The sequence below is a fragment of the Bacillus rossius genome, chromosome 1, assembly GCF_032445375.1.
Source record: "Bacillus rossius redtenbacheri isolate Brsri chromosome 1, Brsri_v3, whole genome shotgun sequence".
NCBI classification, from domain to species: Eukaryota; Metazoa; Arthropoda; class Insecta; order Phasmatodea; family Bacillidae; genus Bacillus; species Bacillus rossius.
Window position 1 is genome coordinate 302,767,959 of NC_086330.1, and position 26,506 is coordinate 302,794,464.

At 38.7% G+C, this 26,506-nt stretch overlaps 1 protein-coding gene across 1 annotated transcript in view; it reads right to left on the reverse strand.

Moving 5' to 3' along the window:
- Positions 1-276: 276 nt before the first annotated feature.
- The window catches only part of LOC134527863 (uncharacterized), a 30,002-nt gene continuing 3,772 nt past the window's right edge, over positions 277-26,506 (reverse strand). Inside the window, exon 3 of the mRNA XM_063360846.1 lies at positions 277-289. Within this exon, the coding sequence (XP_063216916.1) occupies positions 277-289 (13 nt within the window). The remainder of the gene's footprint in view (positions 290-26,506) is intronic.

Sequence of the window (26,506 nt, forward strand, 5' to 3'; positions counted from 1 at the left end):
GGCATGTAGGCATCCCTGGCAACGAAGCCGCAGATCGAGCAGCAAAGGAAGCTGTGGACTTACACCTGGCATACACCGTGTCCCTGTATGCGATGTTTTGCTGGCTGCCCAGGAGACTGTTTGGACTGCCTGGCAGAGGGAGTGGCATTCCCTCTCTCTGAACAACAAGCTCCGCATCGTCTGCGAGACACCACGCCGCCATTGCTTCGCCGACCGTCTCACTCGCAGGGAGGACACGATTATGACCAGACTGTGAATAGGCCACACCAGCCTTACTCACCGGTACCTCCTGCAGGGGCAACCACCGCCAGAATGTGACCGCTGCGGCATTCCCCTGACTGTACGCCACATCCTTCTGGAGTGCCCGCATTATCACCAGGCCCGCTCTACTTTTAACCTTCCTGTTACACTTTCAGGATTGCTCGGTGAGGGGAGCTCACCATTGAGCGGTGTACTCCACTTCTTACATACTGTGGGCCTTTTTAATGTGTTGTGATGTCCATGTAATTTTACTTCTAGTCACCTTTTATTCTGAACATACTGCTTGTGTAGCTATGTCTCTGTTTTTAATTGTTTTTACTTTATTTTTGATTTTCCCCTGTGGGAAAGGTTACTCTGTTTTAACGTGTTTGTTGCCACTCCCCCTTTGGGGTCTTTTAACTGGTTTTATTTTATCGAGCTGTTTAACTGGGGTGACATTTTTTTTAACCTTTTAATTAGTCATTGTTACTCCCTCTGTGGGGGCATTTTGCGGTTTTTTTTTTATTGTTGTTGTTACCCATGTCGGGACTTTTTAACCTTTTATATTTGATCGTCTTTCCCCTGGTGGGACCTTTTAACTGTTTTTATTTGATTGTTGTTCATTCCCCTGTGGGGACTTTTTACCAGTTTTTATCTGTTTACCTGGTAGTTGTCATCTCCCCTGTGGGGAAATTTTAACTGTCGTTCATTGTTCTGCTTATAATGTACAAATCTGTGGGTGCTAATGGCCTTAGCTGTCGACGCGCCCCCACAATCTCACTCACTTATTTATTTTGAACCACTGCTAGGATGAAAATTATAATTAATATTAAATACCTTTTACTTCTTTGAGTACTGTATAGTGGAATATTACATGATTTTATTCTTAAATAAATAACTAATTTTATATACCAAGTATATCAGATGCACAATTTTTAATTCCAGTATACATTACAAAATGGTTTAACAACCGTATCAAACTTTTGAAGGACAAATAACTATAATATTTATGACTAGTGAACTAACTCGCAAGTCGTTAGCAAAGTTGCTCAATATACAAAAAGAAAGAATATGGGCACTAGATGAATTTTTGGTGGTATCATAACGAAAGCAATGGGATACTAAGTAAAAAGCAACTTTTGAGTAAATATTTTGGGCAAAATCAATGCATATATACAGTAACACTCATAAAATGGCAGTTATTTCATAGTCACTTTTCGAAAATTACAGTTAAGTATGAGGATAGCTGAGCTTGGAGGAGCCCCAAGTGCTCTTCTCTGCTGATATAAACACATGACTACTACCTGCTGTGAAATGAAATCAAAGTAGATATACATTCAAAGTAACAAAAATTTACATATTTCTTCAAGAGTAAAATGGATTTAACTTAAAGTCTATTAAAAGATTTATCTTATTGAAATGCAATTGAGCAACTTAGGTGGGCTTGCACAGTTAAGTAAGATATATTCAAGCAAGAATTCTGTAGGTCAAAGAAATGGAATTATACTTTCCTTTGCCTCAAGTTATAACTTTGCAAATGGGCCTAAATGACTTAAGGATTACAAAGAGTTTGCATAAAAAAATTGAATTTACTTTAGAATCATGATGCATGCTTAAGGAAATGTGCGAAGAAGTGGCTACAGTTAGACACACTCGTATGGCAGCGCTATGAGTACTTCATTAAAATAGATAAACTAAACAAAATTATTAATAATGAGATGTATGTGTTTAATCTGGCCATCTATGGTTTTGGTTGCATTGAAAACATAGGGCCTAAAATAAATATCTTGAAAATGTTTTGAGAGATCCGGTAGAGAATCAATGCGTTTGGGTTTACTTGTAGAGTGTGTTAATAAACCTGAATAAAAAATATAGAAATGTTTATTTTGCGATAGTATGCCAAGAAACAGTGCTGATATAAGGCATAAATTAAACACATTTATCTCAGGAAAAAAGCTTCTAGCAACTAATATAAAGATGCTATTATTGTAGGCCCACTTTATTGACAGGAAATTATTAAAACGTTATTTGTACACCATAAATAAGGTAGTTTTTATCAGATACATGTTCCATGACTACTGCATAATTTTAGCCACCCCCTCCCCCAATTAACTTCTCATTTGTAAACCTAGCTTAATTATTATCTATTACGACAAGGATACGCCTTAAAGCTAAAAGGGTTTCATTTACTTAAAATCAAGTTTACTTGATTTTTCCCAATTTTCTTACGAGTAAATAATTCGCAAATAGGGTTAAAAAAATCATAACTAATTAGTTTAGTTTCCAGTAAGGAAGTTATTTACACACTAAATAATTTACTTGGAAGTTATTATGTTATCATATCATTATGTACAGCATCTAAAAATCAAGTTTTATAAATTTTTCAGTCACTGTATTCAGTGGCAAAGATGCATCGATGATGAATTGTCAGTCTTAATGATGTTAAGTCTTATATCCTTTCCATATTCATGCGCGTGATTAAATTGAGACTAAAAACATTTTGATTTAGATTTGTTATATGACATATAAAGGCATTTAGAGAGTTATGATGTCTGAAATTTTCTTTAACCTACCTATTACTTTGTTGTATTTCAAGTTATGCATTGCAACGCTGCACCGGAAGCCCTCGACTATGATATCAGCTTCCATGGCAGTGGATGACTTTGACCAGTTTTGGTAACAGACATGAGAATTCACTTCTTCACCCTTGGAAGAATCTTGAGCTCAAATACAACAATAAGCATTCCGTGTGCTTATAAATAAAACTTTTCTTGGCACCAATAATACACGCCTGGAAGCAAAATAAATACACAATAAAAATATACTTACTTAACATCGATTAAACAACATTTATAATCAGTAAACTGAACAACATACCACTCCTGATAAGGCATTAAAATTAGTTCCATAAGATCGTTTGCTCCATGCGCCATCAGTTATTACAGAGATAGCAGGTATTCCATTTTCATCTACTTCCCCTGCTTCTAGGGCTAAATCCATTTCTTCTTTTCCAGCTGCTTGCATTTTTTGCCAGGTAACTTCTTTAATAATTTTCGAAAGATTCCTTTGTCGTCTTTGAAAAGTTTGTTTTGCCATGCATGGTATTTCTAAATTTGAGGTAAGTCTCTGAGCTGAGTAAATCCTTGACCAGTAAGTAACATGCTACTCACCCAAGAATCATTTACGTTCATCCATCCGTTGTTTGTTTGTGGACATTCTGAACAAATTTTATCTTTGAAACCACACATAGCACATTCAAAGAAGTAAGTACTTTCCATCCCTTTTCTCTCTTCTTTGAGTAACACCATATTATCAAAGTTACAGTCAAAAATTTTACTGTGTCTACTTATTCTTGATACTTCTGAAAACATGTGATTTATATAAAAAATACGACGTCCCTGAATGGTTACTGGTACTTAAGTAGTAGATGTTTCAGGAATGGATACAGTCACATGTTTTTCAATTCTTCTGTAGAGGCGGGATTTTCTAACGGACCATTACTATCAACTTCACTTGCAGGTGATAAAGGTAGAATACTAACATCTGACTCATTCAAATAATTATCAGATATGCTAATGTGGTTTACTTGACTTGTAGTAGACATATCGCTGTAAACATCACTGCTCTTTGTTGGGGTTGTCATTTCAATAAACCCGTAATCCCAATGAGAGCAACCTGGTTGAGAGTTTTCCAAAGGAAATTTTGGTGGTGTGGTTAGTTAAACGGGTGCTCTGAAACAATACGTTTGAAAACATATTACAGGACTGGAACAACGGTTACATCATTACAACATTTATAGTTTGTCAAAACCTACATTGGTATTTGAATACGAAACACACAGAGCTGACTTGTCATATGACTTTTGCCATGCAGGGATGTATCTACAGAATTAATGTGAATCAAATTAAATTCAAATAAAATAAGCTTGGAAACATCAAGTTTAATGTATAATATGCGTAGGTATTATAAAATATTCCTGTATTTGCGTGTCCTACGCGATGAGCAGACAGTTGTTCCTGATCAAGTAGAATAATAGATTATTGAAAATTAAATGAGTGTAATATAACAATGAATTGAAAATGTGGGAAAGAACTGCAGCATTTGAGACATACCAGCTTACTAATGTAGTTTAAAGACTACCAACTTTACAATTCCTTTCCAGGAAACTCCCGGCCTGCCGATGCCTACAATCTAACCAAGGACCTCCAACACAAAATGTTAGTGACTGGCCTTTATGACAATAGTGTGTCTTAAAGCATATTATTTTATTTGTGGGTTCTTCGGTTAATTACTTATCTCCGGTGTGCTCATTGCTATATTTTCACTAATAAGCAAGAGACTGTCATTGATTATGGTCGGTGGGTTGTTAAAAAAAATTATAATAACCTAAAAATATATTAATTTGTCTCTTTTACAGCATACGTATATTTTGTAAAAAAAACTTTATTTTCTTTGTAAAAATTGTGTTAGTAAGAAAGTTGTCAATAATGATATGATCATCCAATATGCAAACAAAAAAAAGCTGCTTACCCGATATTGAGTACTGTGCAACAAAATATGGTGCTATGATTTTAATGTTTTCGTATAGGAGATATATAAGTAACATTAAATGAGACAATTGACAACGTTTGCAAATAAACGTTTGTGTGTGTACTTTTAATTTATTTTCCGTGCATTATTAATTTATTCGACACAGTAACTGCTTACTGAATCGTTAGGGGAGGAAATGCTCATGGAATAGTTATAAGTTTATTTTAGAAAAATAGTACTCCATTAGGTAGATTAAAGACTTAACTACTACAACCGCAGCAAACTGCATATACATTCAGATTTTTAGCAATGGCGATTTTAAGAGTTATTGAATACTTAGTTAATTGAGTTACAATTTTATAGCATCAGATTAAAACAATACATTAATTTTGTTTTCCTAAAGAATGTTTCATTCGCTTTGCGTCAAATTATTTTGATTAATTCATAGGATCTTTAGAAACGCCGACTGTTCTGCCCGTAATTTCCCCAGCTAATTCTTACCCATACATATTGAATAAAATTTAATATAAATATAAATCATCTCCAGGAAATATAAAAATATGTTTACTTACCGATCACGCTTATTAGCATAACTGTTGTCATGGGAGTTACTGAATGGCAGATCGTCAGTGCAAGTGATGAGATTTTTAAAAACTGTTGTGGCTTCATCGGTGTCTTTTATCCTCTTGAGATCTTCTGGGTTTATTAATTTCGTTCTGCACCAAATAAAAGGTTAAGTTATTTATATTACTGCTAAAATTTCAATTAATATAGTCGTAAATTTTCTTAGGATTTAGGGCACATTAATTATAATCTGCAGTGTAGGCTACATCGAGTACCAACAATGTCATCTCTGAGCCAATAAATAATTCTTTATAATTTTATTATCCAAGTATGAAAGTTATGTGGCATGAATTCAATTAATGTCCATCCAGTGTCACTAATGAAAAATTCATACAAAAGGTAAGTTTTTACCTGGAAGCATTACAATTTTTATAAATGTATTTTAAAATAATACAGATATTTTCAGATGAAAGGAAACTGACTTTAAAACTTAGACTTGACATATCTTATTTACGTTGATGTAATAAATATTTTAAATGCTAATGTACAAGATGCAATGCATGCCGTTTCTCTTTATGAGCAAAGCTTTCCTCTAATATCCTACTTCCTACTAATATTATAAACGCGAAAGTTTGTATGGATGGATGGATGTTTGTTACTCTTTCACGTAAAATCTACGGAATGGATTTAAATGAAATTTGGCCTACAGCTAGCTTATAACCTGGATTAACACATAGACCCCATATTAATATGAAATTACATCCCTAAGGGAGTGAAAAAGTGATAATTTCATTTTATAACAGAAAAAATCATAGGTCATAGACATACAAATAGTGAGTGAGTGTCATTTTTCTATGTCTGACATACAATCATACACATAGTAAGGTCTGGCAAATTAATATTTTTCTCCTTGGTGAGACCAGTCCGCTTAGTGGAGCTCGCAGCGGCTAGCAAAATAAAGGCGCTAATAACAGTTTTGTTCTTAACTTCGTCAATAGATAGAGTTTCCTTGAATTTTAAACGCACTATCGTTTGATGCGTTTGTCATGTCTTTAATTTTCGTTTGTTTGTGCCGTATGCGTTCCTATACCATTCATCCGATTGCGATGAAATTTTGGTGATTTGTTATGCGCATGCCCATAAAGGTTACTGAGATGGTATAACTATTTTTCAATAGTTGGAGCACGAATAGTGTCAAAAAATGTGTGTATTTCATTTTATATAGCAGCACTTCGTCTGTTTTTGTTGTATAAGTGCGCACGCATGACACAATTTATGTAAATATAAAAGAGGGACAGAGATAGAGTGATATATATATAGAGAGAGAGTGAGATAGAGACGGAGATAAGTTGAGATAGAGCGAGGTATAGAGAATGAAATGGGTTAGATAAAGAGATATACCTATAGATGTATAGAGCTATATAGAGACTTATATATAGAAAATATAGAGATAGTGGGAAGTATATATGTAGATACAAAGAGATAAATATATTTAGAGAGATGGATAGATGATTTGTATTTGTGGAACTACTTCAAACATATAACAAAACAAAACTGAATAAGGCATTGCAATGCAGGCCGAGCATTAGCTAGATAATGGAATATTTTCAATATTAGTGATCTCTTATTTTTCAGCTTTTTTCTATATTGCTTTATAAAGTCTAAATTACATACAGACCAGGTAAATAACTATAAACTGGCAGAACGTCTGTCGGGATCTGAAAGTGATATAAATTAATTTTCACACTTTACATTCAAATTAAGAAGACAATTACTAACTACGCCCTGTGTTCAGCCCGGGCAACGCCGGGTATTGCAGCTAGTATATTTTAAACGAAAATGAATTTACATGTACAGGAAAAATAATGCTTTGTATTAATTTACTGATACACAAAAACTATAACTATCGACCTTTGAACTGGAAAAAAAGTATGTAATAGCTACGAAAAATTGTAATGTAAGTTGGTTTCTGTTGTTTATTTTTTTGTGTCGCGGTGAAGCTTTACTGTCACAACTACGCGATTGTTTAGTTTTGCGCTACTTTCATCTCGTTTTTGCCTTTCGTGCTATTGTCGTATCAGCATTGTGAATTGTATTGACATATCATGTATAGTACAGGCAAAAAAAGTCACAATTTTACTATCAGTATCTACTCTTACAAGTTAACACAGCATGTAAATCCATCATACGTGACACTGTTAACATAAGGCATTGTAATAATGACTTATCAAAATTCCTGCGTTACGCTAAGGCCTGTTCTACAATGACACGGAAACGGAGACGGATCACGGGAACGAAGACGGATCTCAAGGAACAGAGCTTCTACAATAGCACGCAACCGGAGACGGACCCGTACGGACGTGCTCGGAAGTGCTGAGGTCTTCCGTTTACGTTACTCCGTTAGACCAATAAGAGCACGTTATTTTTTCACTGCAGTTGTCAAGCTACAGTTGCTCGTTCATGTTACTAAAAGTACTTATTAGTTTTGACTAATGTTGGTCTCCGTATTAGTTGACGGCTTTTTTTTGTACCGAAACAACTAAACATGAGTTGTGTATGACTATTGAATTGTGCACGTGGGTTTTGTTTAGTTTTAATCTCTTGAATCCTGAGCTCAAAAATTGATTACAAGAGCTCAGAAATATCTTACGGGTCCGTGTATTGTAGAACGAGAAACATATGGACGAAACAACCCTTCGTTTTCGTCTCTGTTTCCGTCTGTTCCGTTTACGTGTAGTTGTAGAACGGGCCTAAATTGTTCACTGGGGAGAGGCTTATACTATTAACTAAAACTGAACTTATTATAACATCTACTCTTAGCTGGACTCTAATCCAGAGCCTATTGCTTCCGTGCCGTTACCGACTACGCTATCGGAGACCGTCTGTGAACGCAAATGTAGTAATGATGATTCTAAATTTAAACAAAAATTATAATAGTAATGAGGTCAAATTATACCTCGTGCCGTCGAAATATCTAACTTTTCCTTTATTCCAGATTTGTTTCTTGCGAACTGCATCTAACCTCAACTTTGTCGGTCCGTGGCTGAGAGCGCGCCACCATCAAGTGCAAAACATGTCGCACAAATACAAGTTTCTCTCGGAATTCAATGCGGTGACCCTATAATTTTAATGGTGTAAAGTTTGTAGCAAGGTCCAGCGCATAGCATTATACAGATGCCACATTCATCCCGTGAATAGTTTGTTAGAAAAGGGCAGCCTGGAAACCCAATTTTGGCTATGTTGAGGGGTTCTAAAATATTGTTATTGATGTGTGATTCATTTTGAAAAGTTAATTAAGCTATCACCTGATTTCGAAAATTGTCTTTACTTTTCTATAAAAACGTGCATTTCAAACACACTGCAACGTTGTTCACAGTCTAGGTAGGCGGGCGCCTTAAGAGAGGTTTGAATATGTTAAGTTGTCAACTGTATAAAAGTGATATTTTTTTTTGCCTGAAAATTTCAAAAGTAATAACCAAAATATGATATTAAATTAGGTCAGTATTTACAGGCTTACGTTAAATGAATGATTAAATTTTAAAAATTCAACTTTTGTAAACTATTAAAAATAACCCTATGAGTTGTATTGGAAAGTAAGTAAACACCTCTCAAGTTTTTTTTCGGCTTCACTCAGTAGATGGCAGCTTTCCCCCTAGAACGTGGTGATTTTAAAAGGGCGACAAATGACATTTTTTTTTTTTTTTTTTTTTTTGTGATTTGAAATGTGCAATTTTCTGTCGTTATTTCTGTGGAGCGAGCTTGTTGATATTTTAACTTTTTTCATCTAACATTAGAATATACATAAGACATTAAACTATGAAACAAAAAGGTTCAAATGCAATTATAATATTTTTAAATGGCATTAGTTATCAGAACAGTCCAAAGAAAATTTTTGAGCCGTTTTTAAATGACACATTAACGCTTGGAGTTATGCACGCCAGTTGGCGGTGCTGTCAAGCAGCCACGTTAAATATATTAATTTTTAACATTTCTTTACACATTACAGCTATATAATATGTCATGTATTCTCACCAATAAATTTTAACACTCCTGGGTTTGTACCTCCCATACGTTGGACGAGCTTGTTGTAGAAGGACTCCACATCGTTATTCGTCCTTCTTGCCTCTCCAAAAACCGACATCTCTGCTGGCGTAACGATGGTCAACCAGTACCGTTGGATGTACTGGAAAAGTTGAAAGAAATCGTTCTCCAGCCCGCTCTCACGAGCATATGACGTTATCGCTTCCAGTCCTTGCTCGATGGCGTGTTGCGGAAGAAGAGGAAGTACCATTGTCATCTTCGAGGTTTTTTTTTGCGATCTCGTTACGACCACAGAGACGGAAGAGATTTCCCTATAATCTTGTGTCCTTGTGACACCATAAAAATGCACTGTAAATATTAAACACAATAATGTGCTAGTTAAATAAAAAGACTCACCTCCATAAGAAGTTAAAGTAAGTGCATAACAAAGCGTGTTTCATAAGATATACCTGGGCGTAGTGAAACCAGCAGTCAATTAGCGAGGCTTCTGGAAAAACGGACTGCAAGGCTAATCTCATGCTCCTCTTGTAGTCAGTCATTATTGTTGAAGGGCTCATGTGCGGAAGGACAGTCTTAATAAACTGAAAAAACCAGCTTATACGCTTTCTTGCTTTTTGTGTCCATAAAAACATACACTGCTGGATACAGCTGTGGACAGAATTTCAAAATTTATGTACAAAATTACAATGCGCACCAATCAAATTATCTTTTTTATTTATCCATGCCAAAAATGTAAATATATGGTGTGAGTTTGATTTTAAGAAGTTAACTAGAAAACTTCTAGACAGATTTCAAAAATTAAAACATTTTTCTCAATAATTATTTTACCTTGTCCGGAAGAATTTCAATTTTTGAATTTCTTTCGGCAATGAGAAATCTCGTGCAAATTGGTCATCCAGAAGATCTGTTAGGAGACGCCGACTATGACGACCAAACAGAACTGCCTGGCGACATTCCTGAAGGACTAGCACAACTACCAGGTACTGAGTAGTGAATTTGAGTACCGTAATATGAACCCAATCTTCGCTATCTATAGAACAGCCGCAATGTAACCAACTTTGAATAGAGTGTATCTTGTCAAAAAAGGTTTTAATATTCTGTCCTCGTGACGAGTTACAGTAGCATATTGTTTCCAGTCTTTCCGCTAAAACACAGTTATAATGAACCATGCCTTATTTAATAAAAAATAAAAACTTGCAAAAACATCTAAAGATATCATTCATATATCAGGAACTTAATTTGCATACATACTGCTACTTCCAGATAACGATCCGGAAGACTTTCCTCATCCTAACGAAAATATGAATGAGAGAGACTGCCACAGTGTAGACTACCCATCACAGTCAGGTTTTTTTTAAGTGTATATTACTATTTCATTAATAATATCCATTAATACAGAATATTAAGACCTTTTTTGACAACAAGATTCACTCTATTCAAAGTTGGTTACATTGCGGCTGTTCTATAGATAGCGAAGATTGGGTTCATATTACGGTACTTAATAGATTGCGGCCTTATTTCAAATTTTTCGTTTGGCACCGTCCTTCTAAATTCCATTTCGATTTAATGTTTGTCTGGGCCATGTTTCTTCAGTTATCGCTTAGTCATGCATAAACCTCCACCTATTTGGTCTGCTTAGCTCTCTTCGTGTAAGTGCCCACGCTGTCTAATGGGACCTGTAAATTACACTGGCCAACAATGAATATGTTTCGGGCTTAAAAATACCCAATTATTATGTATTTTCACCCCCTGAGTTCAAAAATCACCTCGAAAAAGACCAACTAGCTCTTGTTTTCAAGATACAGTAACATGTCACTTTTTACATGCTCAACTTTCACTTTGTTGAGAAAATTAGTTTTTGGATGTTGGTATACCTGTTAACTGACAAAACCAAACGTTGTACAGCTATTTTGAGGTTATGTACGTGATTTCTGTTCTTCAGATAGTGCTTGATGTGGTTTCTGTTGTTTTCTTATTCAAATTAAATGTTTTGGAGTGATATTTAAGTTTACTAAACCAAAATGCCACAAAGCTGTGTGAATTCAGTGAATAACTTTTGTTATGGTATTTGTGGTGAAGTAACATTTTCGTCACAGAAACGCAATATTACTCTTGCTGTTAAGACTGCTTATCAGCATTATTTTGGAGTAACGGCAGGTGACCAAGATAAGTCGTGGGCTCCACATATATGTTGTAACTCTTGTTCAGTTACTTTAAGAGAATGGCTGAAAAATAAAAAACAATCTATGCCTTTTATGTGCCCATGGTTTGGCGGGAGCCTACAATCCATATAAATGACTGCTATTTCTGCTTGACTCCACCAATAAAGTCGCTATTGTCAACAAAGAAAAAAAGAACAGTTCAATACCCCAAATATTCCTTCGGCTATTCGACCAATTCCACATTCAGATGGTTTACCAATACCTACCCCACCCCACATTTATGAACTTGAAGTGGAAAATGAAGAAAGTGCAGAAGAACTCAGCCAGCCTAGCACATCTCACGACCCTGATTTTAAGGAAACAGATGATAAACCGCACAGACTGAGTCAAGCGGAATTAAGTGATCTCATTCGAGACCTTGATTTATCAAAGAATAAGGCAGAACTTCTAGGCTCAAGACTACAGCAGTGGAATATTCTCCAGCATGATGTCAGAGTATCACAGTATAGACAGCGTTCGAAGGATCTCCTTCCTTTTTTTGAAAAGAAAAACAACCTTGTAGTATACTGCAACGTTAATGGCTTGATGAAATGTTTGAATTTGAACCACGATCCTACTGAATGGAGACTATTCATAGATTTGTCGAAGTTTAGTTTGAAAGCTGTATTACTTCACAACGGTAACCGTCTTCCTTCTATTCCTGTTGGACATGCAGTTCACATGAAAGAGACTTATGAAAACATGAAAGCCCTCCTCCACTCAATCAAATATGCTGAACACAAGTGGAAAATCTGTGGTGATCTAAAGGTCATCGCTATACTTTTAGGAATGCAACTGGGGTATACTAAATACTGCTGCTTTTTATGTATGTGGGACAGTAGGGATAGGAAATCACATTACATTCAAACAGACTGGCCTGCAAGAAATCTTGGCCCTAGTGAAAAAAATGTTGTTCCCTGCCTCTCGTCGATCCGAAAGATATATTTCTTCCACCACTACATATAAAACTCGGTTTGATGAAAAACTTTGTCAAAGGCATGAACAAAGAAGGAGAGGCCTTTAGATATTTGAGGGAAAAATTTGCTTTCTTAAGTGATGCAAAAGTTAAGGAAGGTGTTTTTGTTGGGCCACAAATTCGGGAGCTTGTGAAGGATCCTGCGTTTGACAGAGTTTTGGAGGGGAAAGAAAAGGAAACTTGGAATACGTTGAAGGGAGTTATTAAAGGTTTTTTGGGGAACAAAAGAGAAGATAACTATGTTCAGTTGGTGAGGATACTTCTACAAAAATATCTTGAACTTGGATGCAACATGTCTCTCAAAATTCATTTTCTCCACTCTCATCTAGACTTTTTCCCTCCTAGTTGTGGTGCGGTCAGTGATGAACACGGTGAGAGATTCCATTAGGATATTTCTGTAATGGAACAAAGATATCAGGGCCGTTGGAATGAATCAATGCTTGCAGATTACTGTTGGTGCGTGTGTAGGGATGCTCAAGAACTCACCTACAAGAGACAGGCAGAAAGAAAAATGAAATCCACATGATGGTAATAATATCCAACCTGCCAAGTATTCTGCCATTAATTTTCAACTCTTAAAAAAATTTAACTACTTTTTAATAAATCCAAATTTTTTATAATGTTGATAAACTTATGGTTTAAAATTTACGGATTTGCCACAATTTATTAACGTTATATATTTTGACCCATGGTGTATCACAGAAACTAGAGCTAATAAAAAAATTTCATTGTCATTTATGTTTTTTTCAACCCAAAATGAGTAAGATTTGACTCATGAAGTGAAGGAAACATAACAATAATATTTTTTTGTTGGCAAGTGTTATCTGTGTGGGTCGTTGACGCAATGCGCGTGCTTAGCGTGAATCATTAATGTTTGTATCTTTTTAATTCTATATTTGTGATTTGTATTTCCTGTAATTGATGAAGACTCATGGCTTTGTAGTCATAACTGTAATTTCTGCAACCCTTAATTTTGATTTTGCTTATTAATCATTTGGGATTGTAATGTCTGCAGCTTTTAATATTGTAATATTGTATATTAATCACGTTCGTAACATCCAGGGCGAAGATTTGAGTGAGTGAGTGGTGATGTGGGGGCGCATCGGCAGCGAAGGCCATTAGCACCCACAGGGTGTGTTAAAAGCGTAAAGACATAAAAGGGTTTAAAAAGTGAGTGGGACGGAATGACAGAACAACTATGGTACGGACAGACGATAAAAGGACGGGAGACAATGATAAAAACATCCCACACAGTGGATAAAGTTACAATACATATAAAAACAGACAAAAGCAAAGACAAAGTAAAAAAGAGGTATCCACTGGGAAAAAACACAATGCGTTAAAAAGGCCCACAGTACGTAAAAAGGGAGTACAATGCTAGCAGGGGAAGTTAAAAGTACAGCGAGCCTGGTGATATTGGGGACACTCCAAAAGGATGTGGCGTACAGTCAGGGGAGTGAAGCAGGCATCACACTCAGGCGGAGGCTCCCCACACAGCAGATGCCAGTGAGTGATACTGGTGTGGCCTATTCGGAGGCGGGTCATGGTCGTGTCTTCCCTGCGAGTGAGTCCATAAACCAAGGAAAGGTGTGGCACATCGCAGATGGAACGTAGCTTGTTGGTCAGCGGTAGGGACTGCCATTCCCTCTGCCAAGCGAGGGCTCGGGAAGCATGCAAAACATCACACACAGGGACGCGTAGGACACAAGGTGGGAGTTCGCAGGCCTCCTTTGCCGCCCGATTGGCATCTTCATTGCCAGGTATGCCCACGTGCCCTGGCACCCACAGGAACTCCACTGGAGTACCCCTGTGTTATAATTCGCGCAGTTTCCGCCGAATCAGGGGAAGGATAGGGTGGGAGGTCGAGCCAGACCGGAGGGCAGATAGTGCACTCATAGAGTCGGAGCACACCAGACACCGACAGTGGGTGCCTCTACCAGTAAAACACAGGGCTTTCAGGATGGCATAAAGCTCTGAGGTGAAAACGCTACAGGTAGGGTGTAGCCCAAAACGGTACCTCCCCCGATCGCAAATAAAGGAGCACCCTACAGATCCCCCCGAGCGGGACCCATCTGTATACACGCAGCGAAAGCCTCGAAAAAAAATGACACAGTAAATCAGTAAAAAGCAATCAATAAACAAATGGGGGTGTAGACGGCTTCGCCCAACGCACCAGATCGAGATGCACCCTAGGCTCCTGTTGCAACCACGTTTGTTCATGTTGCATGGGTGGTAGCATATCACACGGGAGCCCTTCAAGTACCCAAACGGTTTGAAATCTCACGCAGACCGACATGGTAGCCTGAGGTTTCGAAGCATACAGCTGTGCAGAAGGTGGGCGCAGAAACGATGGGTATAGAGGGTGAGACGGGTCGGAACGTACGCATACTCCATACGACAGGAGCAATAGGTCTCTCCGATACTGCAGTGGAAGTTCACCAGCTGCCGCACACATGCTAACGACCACGCTGGTAGGAAATGCACCGGTGGCGATGCGGATGCCAGCATGATGGACACTCGACAATTGCTTCAAGGTAGACGGCCATGCCGAGGAGTACGCCACACAGCCGTAATCCAGTTTACTCCGTATTAATGCGCGGTAAAGCCGAAGGAGAGTAACACTATCTGCACCCCAGTCCCTACTACTCACTAGTTTGAGAAGGTTGAGATCCTACAGACAACGAACTTTCAGGTCTTTGATGTGAGGCAACCAGGTCAATTGCTGGTCAAAAATAAGACCCAGAAATTTCACTGTAGTAGGGACCGGTAGCGAAGATTTGAATTGATCATACGATTTACTTTGTGTCTGCTGTGCAGATGTGCTCTATGTGCTGCAGCATGAGTTATGACCTGTTATCAGAAAATATAAAGCTATTTGCATGGAACCCTCTTTGTTTCCTTACAAGCAACTGTGAAATAGCTTGAGTCCTTTGAGGCTCATTACTGTTAGACTGTGCTTTCGTTCTTGTTTTGGCTTTTAATCCCTTCGCCTGGTTCAATCTGCGCAACTCTGCTAGATAGTTCTGCCTGTTGTTTTTTTGTTTGTTTTATGAGCATCGAGCATGCCGCTGTCGTGGGTCTATACCGTGACGAAGGTCGAGCTCTTACGTTTCCTGGAGGACGCCGTAGTCGCGGCCGACGAACGAGACAACATGCAAGTGCTGCGGCGGAGAGCGGTGCAGTATCTCCGCTCAGAGCTCACTACCGCGCCGGTGCCAGAGGCCTCATCTCCCCCTGACGTGAGTCCGAACCATAACGCCTTTGGTCAATAACTTTTTTTCTAGTTTTTGCACTCCCTTCCCATGCTGTCGACCTTGGATCCTGCATTCGTTCTTGATTTTCTAGTAGCCGCCGGGAAAATGGCGGAGCTTAATTTGGTTTCGGAGAATGATTTTACTTGCTCACCATTAACCAAATGTTCTGGGTATTTTTTGCAAATCAGCTGATGTCATTAAATACAACAGGACATTCAAGGAGTTTTCAGGGGCAGTACTTGGGTAAGCATGTCCTCCTCGTGTTCGGGAGAAATGCAAGTCGGATTGGGTGTTTCAATTTCAGGCTCCTCACGAGCCTTTAGTGGATTTCATTTAGTCAGTTGTTGATTACGATCGCGTCTTGGAGATGGGATTGTCTGAGAAGGAACTGGTGGAAGTTATTCTCGGAAATGTTTCTCCCATGACTCGTCAACACTGCATATTTGCGACCGTCCCTCAGACACTGGACGAGCTTAGATCTTTAGCGAGCGAGGTGGAAAATCGGCTGCTTGCAACGCGTGAATACGCGACGCAGTTTCCGGCCATCACTCCACGTGTGAGTCTGGCAGGCTTGGCGACGCAGCAGTCAATTAGGGCTCAGGCGGCCGCGGGCGTGAGCCCGCAGCCTACGGCACACGTTGTGGACAGCGCGCGGCCTTTGTTACAGGCTGCAGACACGGGACAGCTGGTGGAGCAGACACACATCCGGGGGGACAAGGGTGGCGGTGCGCTAATTGCTGTCACTTTGGACTCCTGGCTTGGGAATGGTCGATGCAGAGGGTGCCGGCGGAAAGGCGTTTGTGCTTTCGTTGTAATTCTCCCGGTCATGAATGAAGGGCTTCTCCGGGAAACGGAACTGCTCCTCGCATGTAAATGGTGTGCGTGGAGTGAACTCAACAAAAGGTATAAAAAGCCATTGTCGATGTGTAGGGTGCAGGTACAGTTGTATGGACGTCAGCTGCTGGCATTGGTTGACACTGGGGTTTCCCGCAGTGTAGTGAGCCAATCATGGTTTGACGGTGTGTGTGCGGAGTTTCCGCACCTTCTCTAGGCATGTTCCAGTGACTCGCGCTTGCATGTATGTGTAGCTAATGGGGAAGTAGTGGAAGCGAAGGTTTCTGTGACACTTCATTTGAAAATAGGTCACATATCTTGGAATTAAGTGTTCTGGGTAGTTCCTAATCTCACTTCCGAGATTATTTTGGGATTTGATTTCTTGAGCCATGTGCAATGCATGGTGGATGTGTCGGAGCTTTGTTTGCGTTTTCGCTTCGCCCCCCATGAAAGAGTTCATTTAATAGTTAAATTTGCACTCGTCAGTCCTTGTTCTCTGGCTACTGGCGAAATGACAAGGGACGGCAGGTATGACAAGGTGGGCAGTCTGGAACAGAGGTCGTTAGATGGCTTGAGGGCTCTGTACCCTGATGTTTTAACCAAGAAGCTTGGGAAATGTGATATCTTGCCGTATATATTCCATGTTAAGGATGACACTCCAGTGAGGGCTCCTCATCATCGTCTTTCTCCCCCGAAACTTAAAATTATGCCCGGCATTATTGACCGCATGCTGCATGAGGGTGTGATTTCGCCCTCAACTTCAAGAATTTTGCACTCACACATTCCTGGTGGCTAAAATGGAACCAGGCTAATTCCGATTAGTGCATTCTTACACTCAGGTAAATAAACAGATTGCCTTTGACCCATTTCCTATGCATACCATTGAAAGTGCTCTCCAACATCTGGGGAATGCTAAATTTTGGTTCTAGACTTGAATTCAAGTTTCCACCTGTGCCTAATCCATCCGGAATGCCGTAAATATTTAGTGTTTTCCACACCTTGGGGCCATTTAGAATATAATAGGGTGCCTCTTGGAGCCTCTTTTAGCTCTCAAGCATTTTCTCATGTTCTGGACCAGGTGTTAGGAGACCTGAGATTTCAGGGTGTTTTTAATTATATTGATGACATCATTGTGTACAGTAACTCCTGGGAAGAACACATGGAACACTTGAAACAGGTCTTGGATAGACTTAGGGCTGCTGGGATCACGCTGAACCCGGATAACGTAACCCTGGGTAAATCTCGGGTGAGATTTCTGGGATATGTGATATCCCAAGGCAAGCTCAGTATGGATCCCGAAAAAATTCGGCCTGTTTTGAATTTTCCCAAACCAAAAAATGTTAAGGGTGTGCAAAGGTTCATGGGAATGCTCGGATATTATGCCTGGTTTATTGAGAGCTTTGCGGGGCTGGCAGTTCCCTTGAATAAACTTAAAAGGAAGGGTCAGGCCTTCCAGTGGGGTGAGGAGCAGGAGGTCACCTTTCAGGAATTCAGAAAATAGGTTGGCTACTCCTCCAATTTTGATACTTCCTGACTTTGAGAAGCATTTGTCCTGCATGTGGATGCCTACTCTACTGCGCTGGGCGCAGTTTTGGGCACTTGGAGAAAGGGAGGTTGAGACCCATGGCTTATGCGAGCCGTATCTTCTCTGACTCGGAAAGGAGATTAGGGGCATACAAGAAGGAGGCTCTTGCCTACTTCTTCGGCATGGAGAAATTTCACTCATATCTCAATTGTGCTGAATTTGATCTGTAAACGGATAATCAAGCGCTAACATGGGTGCTTAATCATTCACACCAGTTGGGCAAGCTGGGTAGGTGGGTGTTGTGGTTGTCTAGGTTTAGATTCAAGGTCCAGTACATATGGGGTTCAGAGAATGTCACCCCGATGCGCTCTCGCGCATGTTTAATGCTGATGAGTTCTGTACTAACGAGGAATCGGGGACTTCGAACGAGGTGTCTGCCTTGAGTGTCATTCCAGAGTCCTTCCTGAATTTGAAGGAGGCTCAGGCATCGGACCCTCTATGCATAGAAATTAGACAAAATCGAACAAGGGGAGGAAGTGCCTTACGCTATATACAAGGAGCTCGTGTGTTACGCGGGGAAAAGTGGGAAGGCTCGAAAGGTGTTAGTGCCTTTCTCTCTGCAAGCCATGGTGCTAAAGTATTTCCATTCCTTAGTATTCGGTGGGCATTTGGGTATGGCGAAAACACTCAAAAAGTTAGCGCTGCATTTTGCTTGGCCCACTTCAGCTTCTGATGTCAAGGACTTTGTTAAGAAGTCCCTGGATTGTCAACTTTGTAAACATCTTCGGCAGACGAATGTTGGGCTCTACAGGACCGACCTTCCTGAGGCTCCTTGGCATACTGTCCACTTGGATGTTTTTGAGCCTCTCGTTAGATCTAGAAAGGGTAATATTTGTTTGTTGATTGCTCTGGATGTTTTTACGAAGTTTATTTTCTTGTTGCCTTTACGCAACATGAAGGCTGCCACCATCATGAGGACCCTAACCAATTCAGTAAGGAAAATTGTCGAGGCGCTCATATTTTTGGCCTCTGACATCGCTCGGTACTTTCAGTCTGCGGTTTACCGCAACATGTGCTTTGAGTGGGCGATGCAACCCATTTTTAGCTCTCCCTACTTCCCGAAAGGGAATATGGTGGAGCATTTCAATCGCAACCTCAAGGCCTGCCTGACTATTTTATACAATAGAAATAATAACACTAGATGGGATGAGGACTTAGACCTCTTGAATGTGGTCTTTAATTCCATGGAGCATAGGTCTACGGGCTTTCCTCCTTGTGTCCCTTTCCTGGGTAGGCATCTCACCCACCCCCTTCTGAATGAGTGGGAAATTCCTTCTCCTCTCCTTCCAGGGGATGAGGCCTCCCGCGAGACATTGTACAGGGAGGTGGCCAATAACTTAAAGAAGGCACAGGATGTGGTTGCTAAACGCTATTATGCTACGCGTATTGAGTACGATTTTCGGCCAGGGGAGTTGGTTTTATGTAAGAACTATGTTCTGCCAGTTGCAGCTGATAATATAGGTGGTAAGTTGATTCCGAAATTTGTTGGGCCCTTTTTAATAAAGAAGGCTTTGGGTCCCAACACTTTTCAGCTGCGGCATGCTGAAATTGGCAAGATATATAGGAAGGCCCACTGTACACAATTAAAGAAATTTGCTTGTTAACCTCACAGAATGGAGCTAGGGGTTGTTTTGTATGACTACTGTAGATAGGACTGATATGTAGTCTGTAATAAAGGAGTAATGTTTATAACAGGTGTAAATTTAGTATAGAATATGTGGAAATTGTAAGTTTGTTTTGAAATGTGCATAAAATAGTGAACTGGGTGAACTCCATGTATTTTGGTCTAAATGATTAGGACAAGAGGTTAGAATTGTACTGATGCTCTTTTTAAGATTTGAAATGTAGGTTAGGGTATGTTAGCTTTGTGTATTGTTTATAATTGTGTTTGGTCATGCTGTATTCTCTTGTTTATAGGCTGTCCTTTGCTAAGGAATTATATGTGTTATTTTTCTTAAGCACTTTATCGATGGCTTTAATAATCAATTTTCTAGTACTTCAAGTTTGATGATAATTATAAATAATGTAAAGGAAACTAAGAGTAAACTTTTTTTAGATCTCTTACTTGAATTGTGAGGCTGGGTAAATGGCATTCAGTGCAGGTTGCTCAGTATTCTTGTATTGTGTTTCCTGAGTTCTCCATCCCTTTTGGTAAGATCCTCTGGTGTGTTCTTCTTGTCCAGCAGTGTCTGTTAAAATATGTTTATCTGTTTTATATTCCGCATCCCAGTCGGGCGTTGAGCCGTGGCAGAAGAGGACGATGTAGAGTGGACTGCTACGACGCGTTGTGTGGAGCTGCACATTGCGACCTTCGCTTCTGGCTCCCCTTCTACGCCGATGGGGTGGACGCTTGGATAATGGATTGGCCGGCGGATCCAGGGCCTGAACTCCCTCATCCCTCACGACGTTGCTGCGAAGCGGGTGGACTGTACGCGCTTGGCCCATGGCTGCTTTGATCGCATCTCTAGCGATCCCTTCTTCGAGGCTGGGTCTACTTCTTCATTTATGGCTCAACTTAGCATCTTCTGTCTACTCTTCATCACTTCAGAAAGCCAGGTGGCCTTCTCTTTCTTCGAATTATATGGACTTGAGTGGATGACGAGGGATTATCGGGGAGGACGGTCGCACGAGAAGACAACATGTTTGCCGATTAAGATTGGAGCTGGTCCCCCTACTCGGGGCGTTTAGGATGGGGGGTTGAGCCGGTTCCAGGGTCGCCAAGGGAAGACATCTATGGTGCGCCGAAAATGCTTTAGAGATCCACCACGACTGAGATGTTTCCCCTCCTTATTTCCTTACCTTGTTTTCCCTCCTTGTTCCCCCTTCCCCTTGTGTGGTGTCTTGGTTGCGTGGCAACATTCCCCCCCCCCCCCCCCTCACCCACGCTGTTAGTTCACCGAGCCGAAAATGTGAAGCTTGAGAGGGACGGGCTGGTCTTGAGCGAGCGGAGAACGGACCAACATGTGGAGGTAACAGCAGGGGTTCCCTTCTAGACTGTGGTCACGAGGACAGCGTGCCATGTAAGTTGACTTAATAGATTGTGGCCTTATTCCAAATTTTTCGTTTGGCACCGTCCTAAAAACCATTTCGATTTAATGTTTGTCTGGGCCATGTTTCTTCAGTTATCGGTTAGTCATGCAGAGACCTCCACCTATTTGGTCTCCTTAGCTCTCTTTGTGTAAGTGCCCGTGCTGTCTAATGGGACCTGTAAATTATCTGTGTGGGTCGTTGACGCAATGCGCGTGCTTAGCGTGAATCATTAATGTTTGTATCTTTTTTATTCTATATTTGTTATTTTTATTTCCTGTAATTAATGAAGACTCATGGCTTTGTAATCATTACTGTATTTTCTGCAACCCTTAATTTTGATTTTGCTTATCAATCATTTGGGATTGTAATGTCTGCAGCTTTTAATATTGTAATATTGTATATTAATCACGTTCGTAATATCCAGGGTGAAGATTTGAATTGTTCATACGATTTACTTTGTGTCTGCTGTGCAGATGTGCTATATGTGCAGCAGCATGAGTTATGACCTGTTATCAGAAAATATAAAGCAATTTGCATGGAACCCTCTTTGTTTCCTTACAAGTAACTGTGGACTAGCTTGAGTCCTTTGCGGCTCATTACAATAATTGTATGTGAATCAAGAAGGGCGTTAGACTGTGCTTTTGTTCTTGTTTTGGCCATTAATCCCTTCGCCTGGTTCAATCGGGACCTAACAAGTCTATATACCCAATGTAATTTATCTTTGTTATATTAAGACAAACGTTAGAAATTCACTCACAATAAATTTACTATAAATAACGTGTTCAGGGATAGGAGTGGCCCTTGGCTTTAAAAACAGGTAAAATGTAAACTAAATCTTTAAAAAATGACTTTGTAGACCATCAAATCTCTATAAAAGATACTTCAAAAATCAAGTCTCAATCATCAAGAACGACAAAAATTAAAAATGTTAAGAGAAGATTTCTTTATATACCCCTACCAATTTGCCGGTTAAGACTAGAAATAATGTACATGCACTTTAAAAAAATAGATGTCTGATAATTATTTAATTTAATAAACACTAAAAACATATATTACTTTAGAATAATTACAAATTTTTTTTTGTGGAGTTTAAGCTTTGATTTTCATTCATCTCACTGAACAATTCATTTTTGGCTTAGGATGGGGATTGGCTGCCCTCCCCCCTCCCCGGCGCATCCGAAGAAACACTATTATTAATCTTAATTTCACAAGCACTAAGAAAATGGAACGGGAACATACAAAAAATCAAGATCAATTAAAAAAGATTTCAAATAGTTACAACAAAATAAAATATATAACTTGAGCACAATTTTGCATTATTACATAATATAAAAATATTCATTTAACATTCAAACATATTGCCTCAAGCAAAAATAGAAAAGGAAACGGACTGCTTATTTTGCTTAGCAGCACATATCTTCTCATAATGTTTAACTCTTTTTGGAATGGGCAGTAAAGAACGTAGTGATGAGATTATTTGTTTTCTTTCTAACAGATTTCTGAAGAGCCTGAATATCTTTGTCTTCTTTGCTTTCTTCCTTCTTCAAAGACATAACACCTTCCAGCATTCCTTGAACAACTTGAGCTTCCTTAAGGTCACCTTTTTTAAGAGCCTTTCGAAGACATTCCGTGGCTTCACTAAGCAAAGAATTTGTCGATTCTCTGGTGTCACTAAGTTTCCTCTTCTTTTCTGTTAGTCTACTTTCAATTTCTTCAATGATTTTTTAAAACAGTTTTTGCATTTTTCAACTTTTCTTCTTCTTCTCTTTTCTTCACAATTTCTTCTTCCTTTAGCATGGCTTCTTTCTCTCGGGCTACTCTCTGGTCTTCAATTTAGCCTTGTAGTGTTTATGAGCATTTTGACCCAAAGTGATCAGCTTCTTAGTAATTGGAACCAGATGAGGTTTATTGTTGTAAAACCTCAACGCGTCTTTTACCATAAAAATGCTGTTAAAGGACCTACAAGATATCTGTGTCTTTTCGTCTGTAAGGACATTTGTTGAGGTGGAGAATCTTCTTTCGATATCTGCATTCCCATGAGACAAACAAAGTGCAGCTTTTTTGGATACAAGAGGAAATTTTGGTGAGCCATCCAACTTCTTCAGTTCCATGTAATAAGCCCAATAATTATCAACACATGAAGATGCAGCTTCACTCTCAGAAGGTTCATTTTCAAACTGTAGGCATTTCCATTCATCAACAAGCTGATCATCTGGAATATCCATAGATAGTGATTTTGCTACTTTCCTCAAGTATCGACAGCTTCTTTCAGATTTTCTTCCCGGTGGATTAAGAAATCCATGTGCTTGTTTTAGATACACTGAGTCAGTCATTACTTTTGCCTCAAGATATTTAGCACCTGCAATATAATGTGCTTGAATACTTTTCAAAAAAGACAGAACTTCTATTTCTGGTAACTGAGAAAGTTTACCTCTTACTTCCCCTGAAAGTACTATCTGTTGTAACGGCACTAAATTAACTGCCTCAAACAACTTGCTACTTGTCCAATCATATGAATATGACTTTGTTTCACTTACAGCAGCAATTTTACACACTCTGCCAGCGAGAGTTCCAATAACTTCTAATAACTCTGAATGCAAAACATGAATTAACGGAGCTGTACTCTGGAAACACTTGGTGAATTTTTGAAACAATTTAGCATAAGACAATATAAAAAGAAGTTCAGCTAAGATCCCTGGTTGTTTGAGTAAAGATGTAACTTTCCTCACACTCTCCTTCTGTAAAACATCTTTACTGTTCTTAGATGGAATGTGCTTCAAAAAATATGTTTTTAAACCAGCCCATTGTTCAGTTAATCTTTCACCTGCAGCTATTAATGTTATCCATCTAGTAGAAGTGTGTTTCAAAAATCTGTGTGCTGGTAGATTCTGCTGCTGTTGAATCATCTCATATTCTTCCCAACGTGAAGGCCATCCATGAAAATAGCGATACACACTAATCACTAATGTCATCACATATTTACCAAACACATCCATAGCTTTCAAGAAAGCACAACATGAATGGGACATTTTCCAATATCTACCAAACCTTTAAAAAACATTTCCATTTTCTCCTCCTTAAACAACTTGAAGACTTTAATGATTACATTTGGCCCATCAGAAGCAATCATCTGAAGATTTCCCAAAAACAAATTAGCATTGGTGTTGGCCTTGCTTATTAAAGAATGAAGAGTAACAGCATCAGCTTTACCAGTGAAAAAAGTTTCAAGATGTCTCCTAACAACCTGATTCCGGAGATCCGACCAATAGGTGATGGTAACTTGCAACTCCTTCTTGCTTTCAGCATTTGTAGTCTCATCATAGGAAACAGTGTAAGGTGATGAGCCAATATCATCCAGTATTTCTTCATAGAAATACACACCGAGAGCATCTGTGGTCAAATAATGCATTTTCTTGGGGCAGATAGAAAAACCATCTGGTATTTCTCCTGGAAACATACATTCAAATATAGATTTTATATCTGAACATGAATTGTATGAATAGTTGCAACAAATGTGTTTCATTGTCCATATCAATTTAGCATGCATAACTTTATCTCTGGAGTTAATAAATACATACTGTTGATAGACTTTTCTTATCCCAATATATACAAGGAGATGAGGAACTTTCCATCCCAAGTGGATCAATGGATGATGATGATGATGATGGCATTTGGTTAACTGGATCGGATAGAGCACTATTAGCACTAATTGTTTTCCTCCAAGAACATCACTACACCGTTTCTTATGTTTTGCGCCTTCAGAATGTTGTAAAACAGCATGAAATACTTTGTTGGAAACATTCACAACACATGTACAAAATTTACAAAACAATTCATAATCACTATGTTTTTCTGCTCACAAAGATATTTTGTACCCATTTTTGTCTTTCTGGTGAAGCAGGGTTGCCACTAATTTTTCATTTACAAATTCCCTGACATTTCCCTGATTTCCAGACAAAAAAGATGTTTTTCCCTGACAATTTTTTTACTACAAAATCACAAAAAGGATGATATTTTTTGTTATTCAAATCGCAATAGTTTCATTGTTAGAACTTTTGGACTAAGTAAATTAAGTTTGTTTAGTTACTATGCAATAGCAATAGAGAATACTAGTAGATGAAGCGAGGTTATGTTAATACATACATTTAACTATAAACAAAATTATTGCCCTACACCTACTGATAAGTAAGAAAACTCATTAAGCTAACATACTGTATTCATATTTTCTGATAATCCTATATGGAAGACAGTTACAAAACACTTTCTGTTTTTGAAAAAAAATATTCATTAAAAAAATTGCAACACAACATCTGCTGGCAATTTCAACAGCTGAATACTTCAAATTTAACATATAGTTGTATAATTAATTCCTTACCTGTCTGAGCACCAACAGCATTAATTCATCCATTCAGAAAAATTTTTGCAGTAGTAAAACATAAGTTTATGCTTTACAGTTTGTTGAAAACTTAATGCTTCCCACACAGTAACATAGATCTACATTTTTTGATGCACATTTTTAAGACATTTAACATAAAACTTAGTTCACTTAAGCACAAGTATTTACACAACTTCCACACTTCTCAATGATTAAAATCCCAATTTAATATTTCTTCACAAGGCCACGAATTTGTTCATCAACAAGGGTCAACTATTCCAGTTTCTTCTTTTTTTGCATTTCAAGATCATTTTTAATATCTGCAACCCTTTTCTTCTCATCCTTTTCTTTTTCTTTATCTTCATTATTTTTCTTCTGTTCAGTCTGTGCATCCTGATATTTACTATGAGCATTGCGGGCAGACAGAATCATAGTCTTTGTAATATTCAAATCTTGTACAACTCCACCAGATGCTTGCACTCCATCCCAAACTTGTCTTTGTGCAATCAGAGACCTCTCATGCATGTTTTCAACAAGACAATCTTTATTAACTGAAAACCCACGTTCTACACTTGCATTACCATGCGAAAATACCAATACCATTTTGATAAATATTACTAGTTCTTTGGATGTATCATGCTTCACTACAAAGTTTGTCCAGAACTCATCTAACCTAGATTCTTTTCGACGAAAATTCTTTAAATCTGCTAACATTTCTGGACTCTGAAAGACTTCTTTGAAGTTAGAGTGGATTTTCTGTGCTTCCAAACCAGACAGCCAGTTGTTTTCTACAAACACTTCTAATGACATCTGTAAACGCTGCTCAGCTATTTGGGGCGATTTCACTATCATTTGTGGATCACAACAAGTAATACC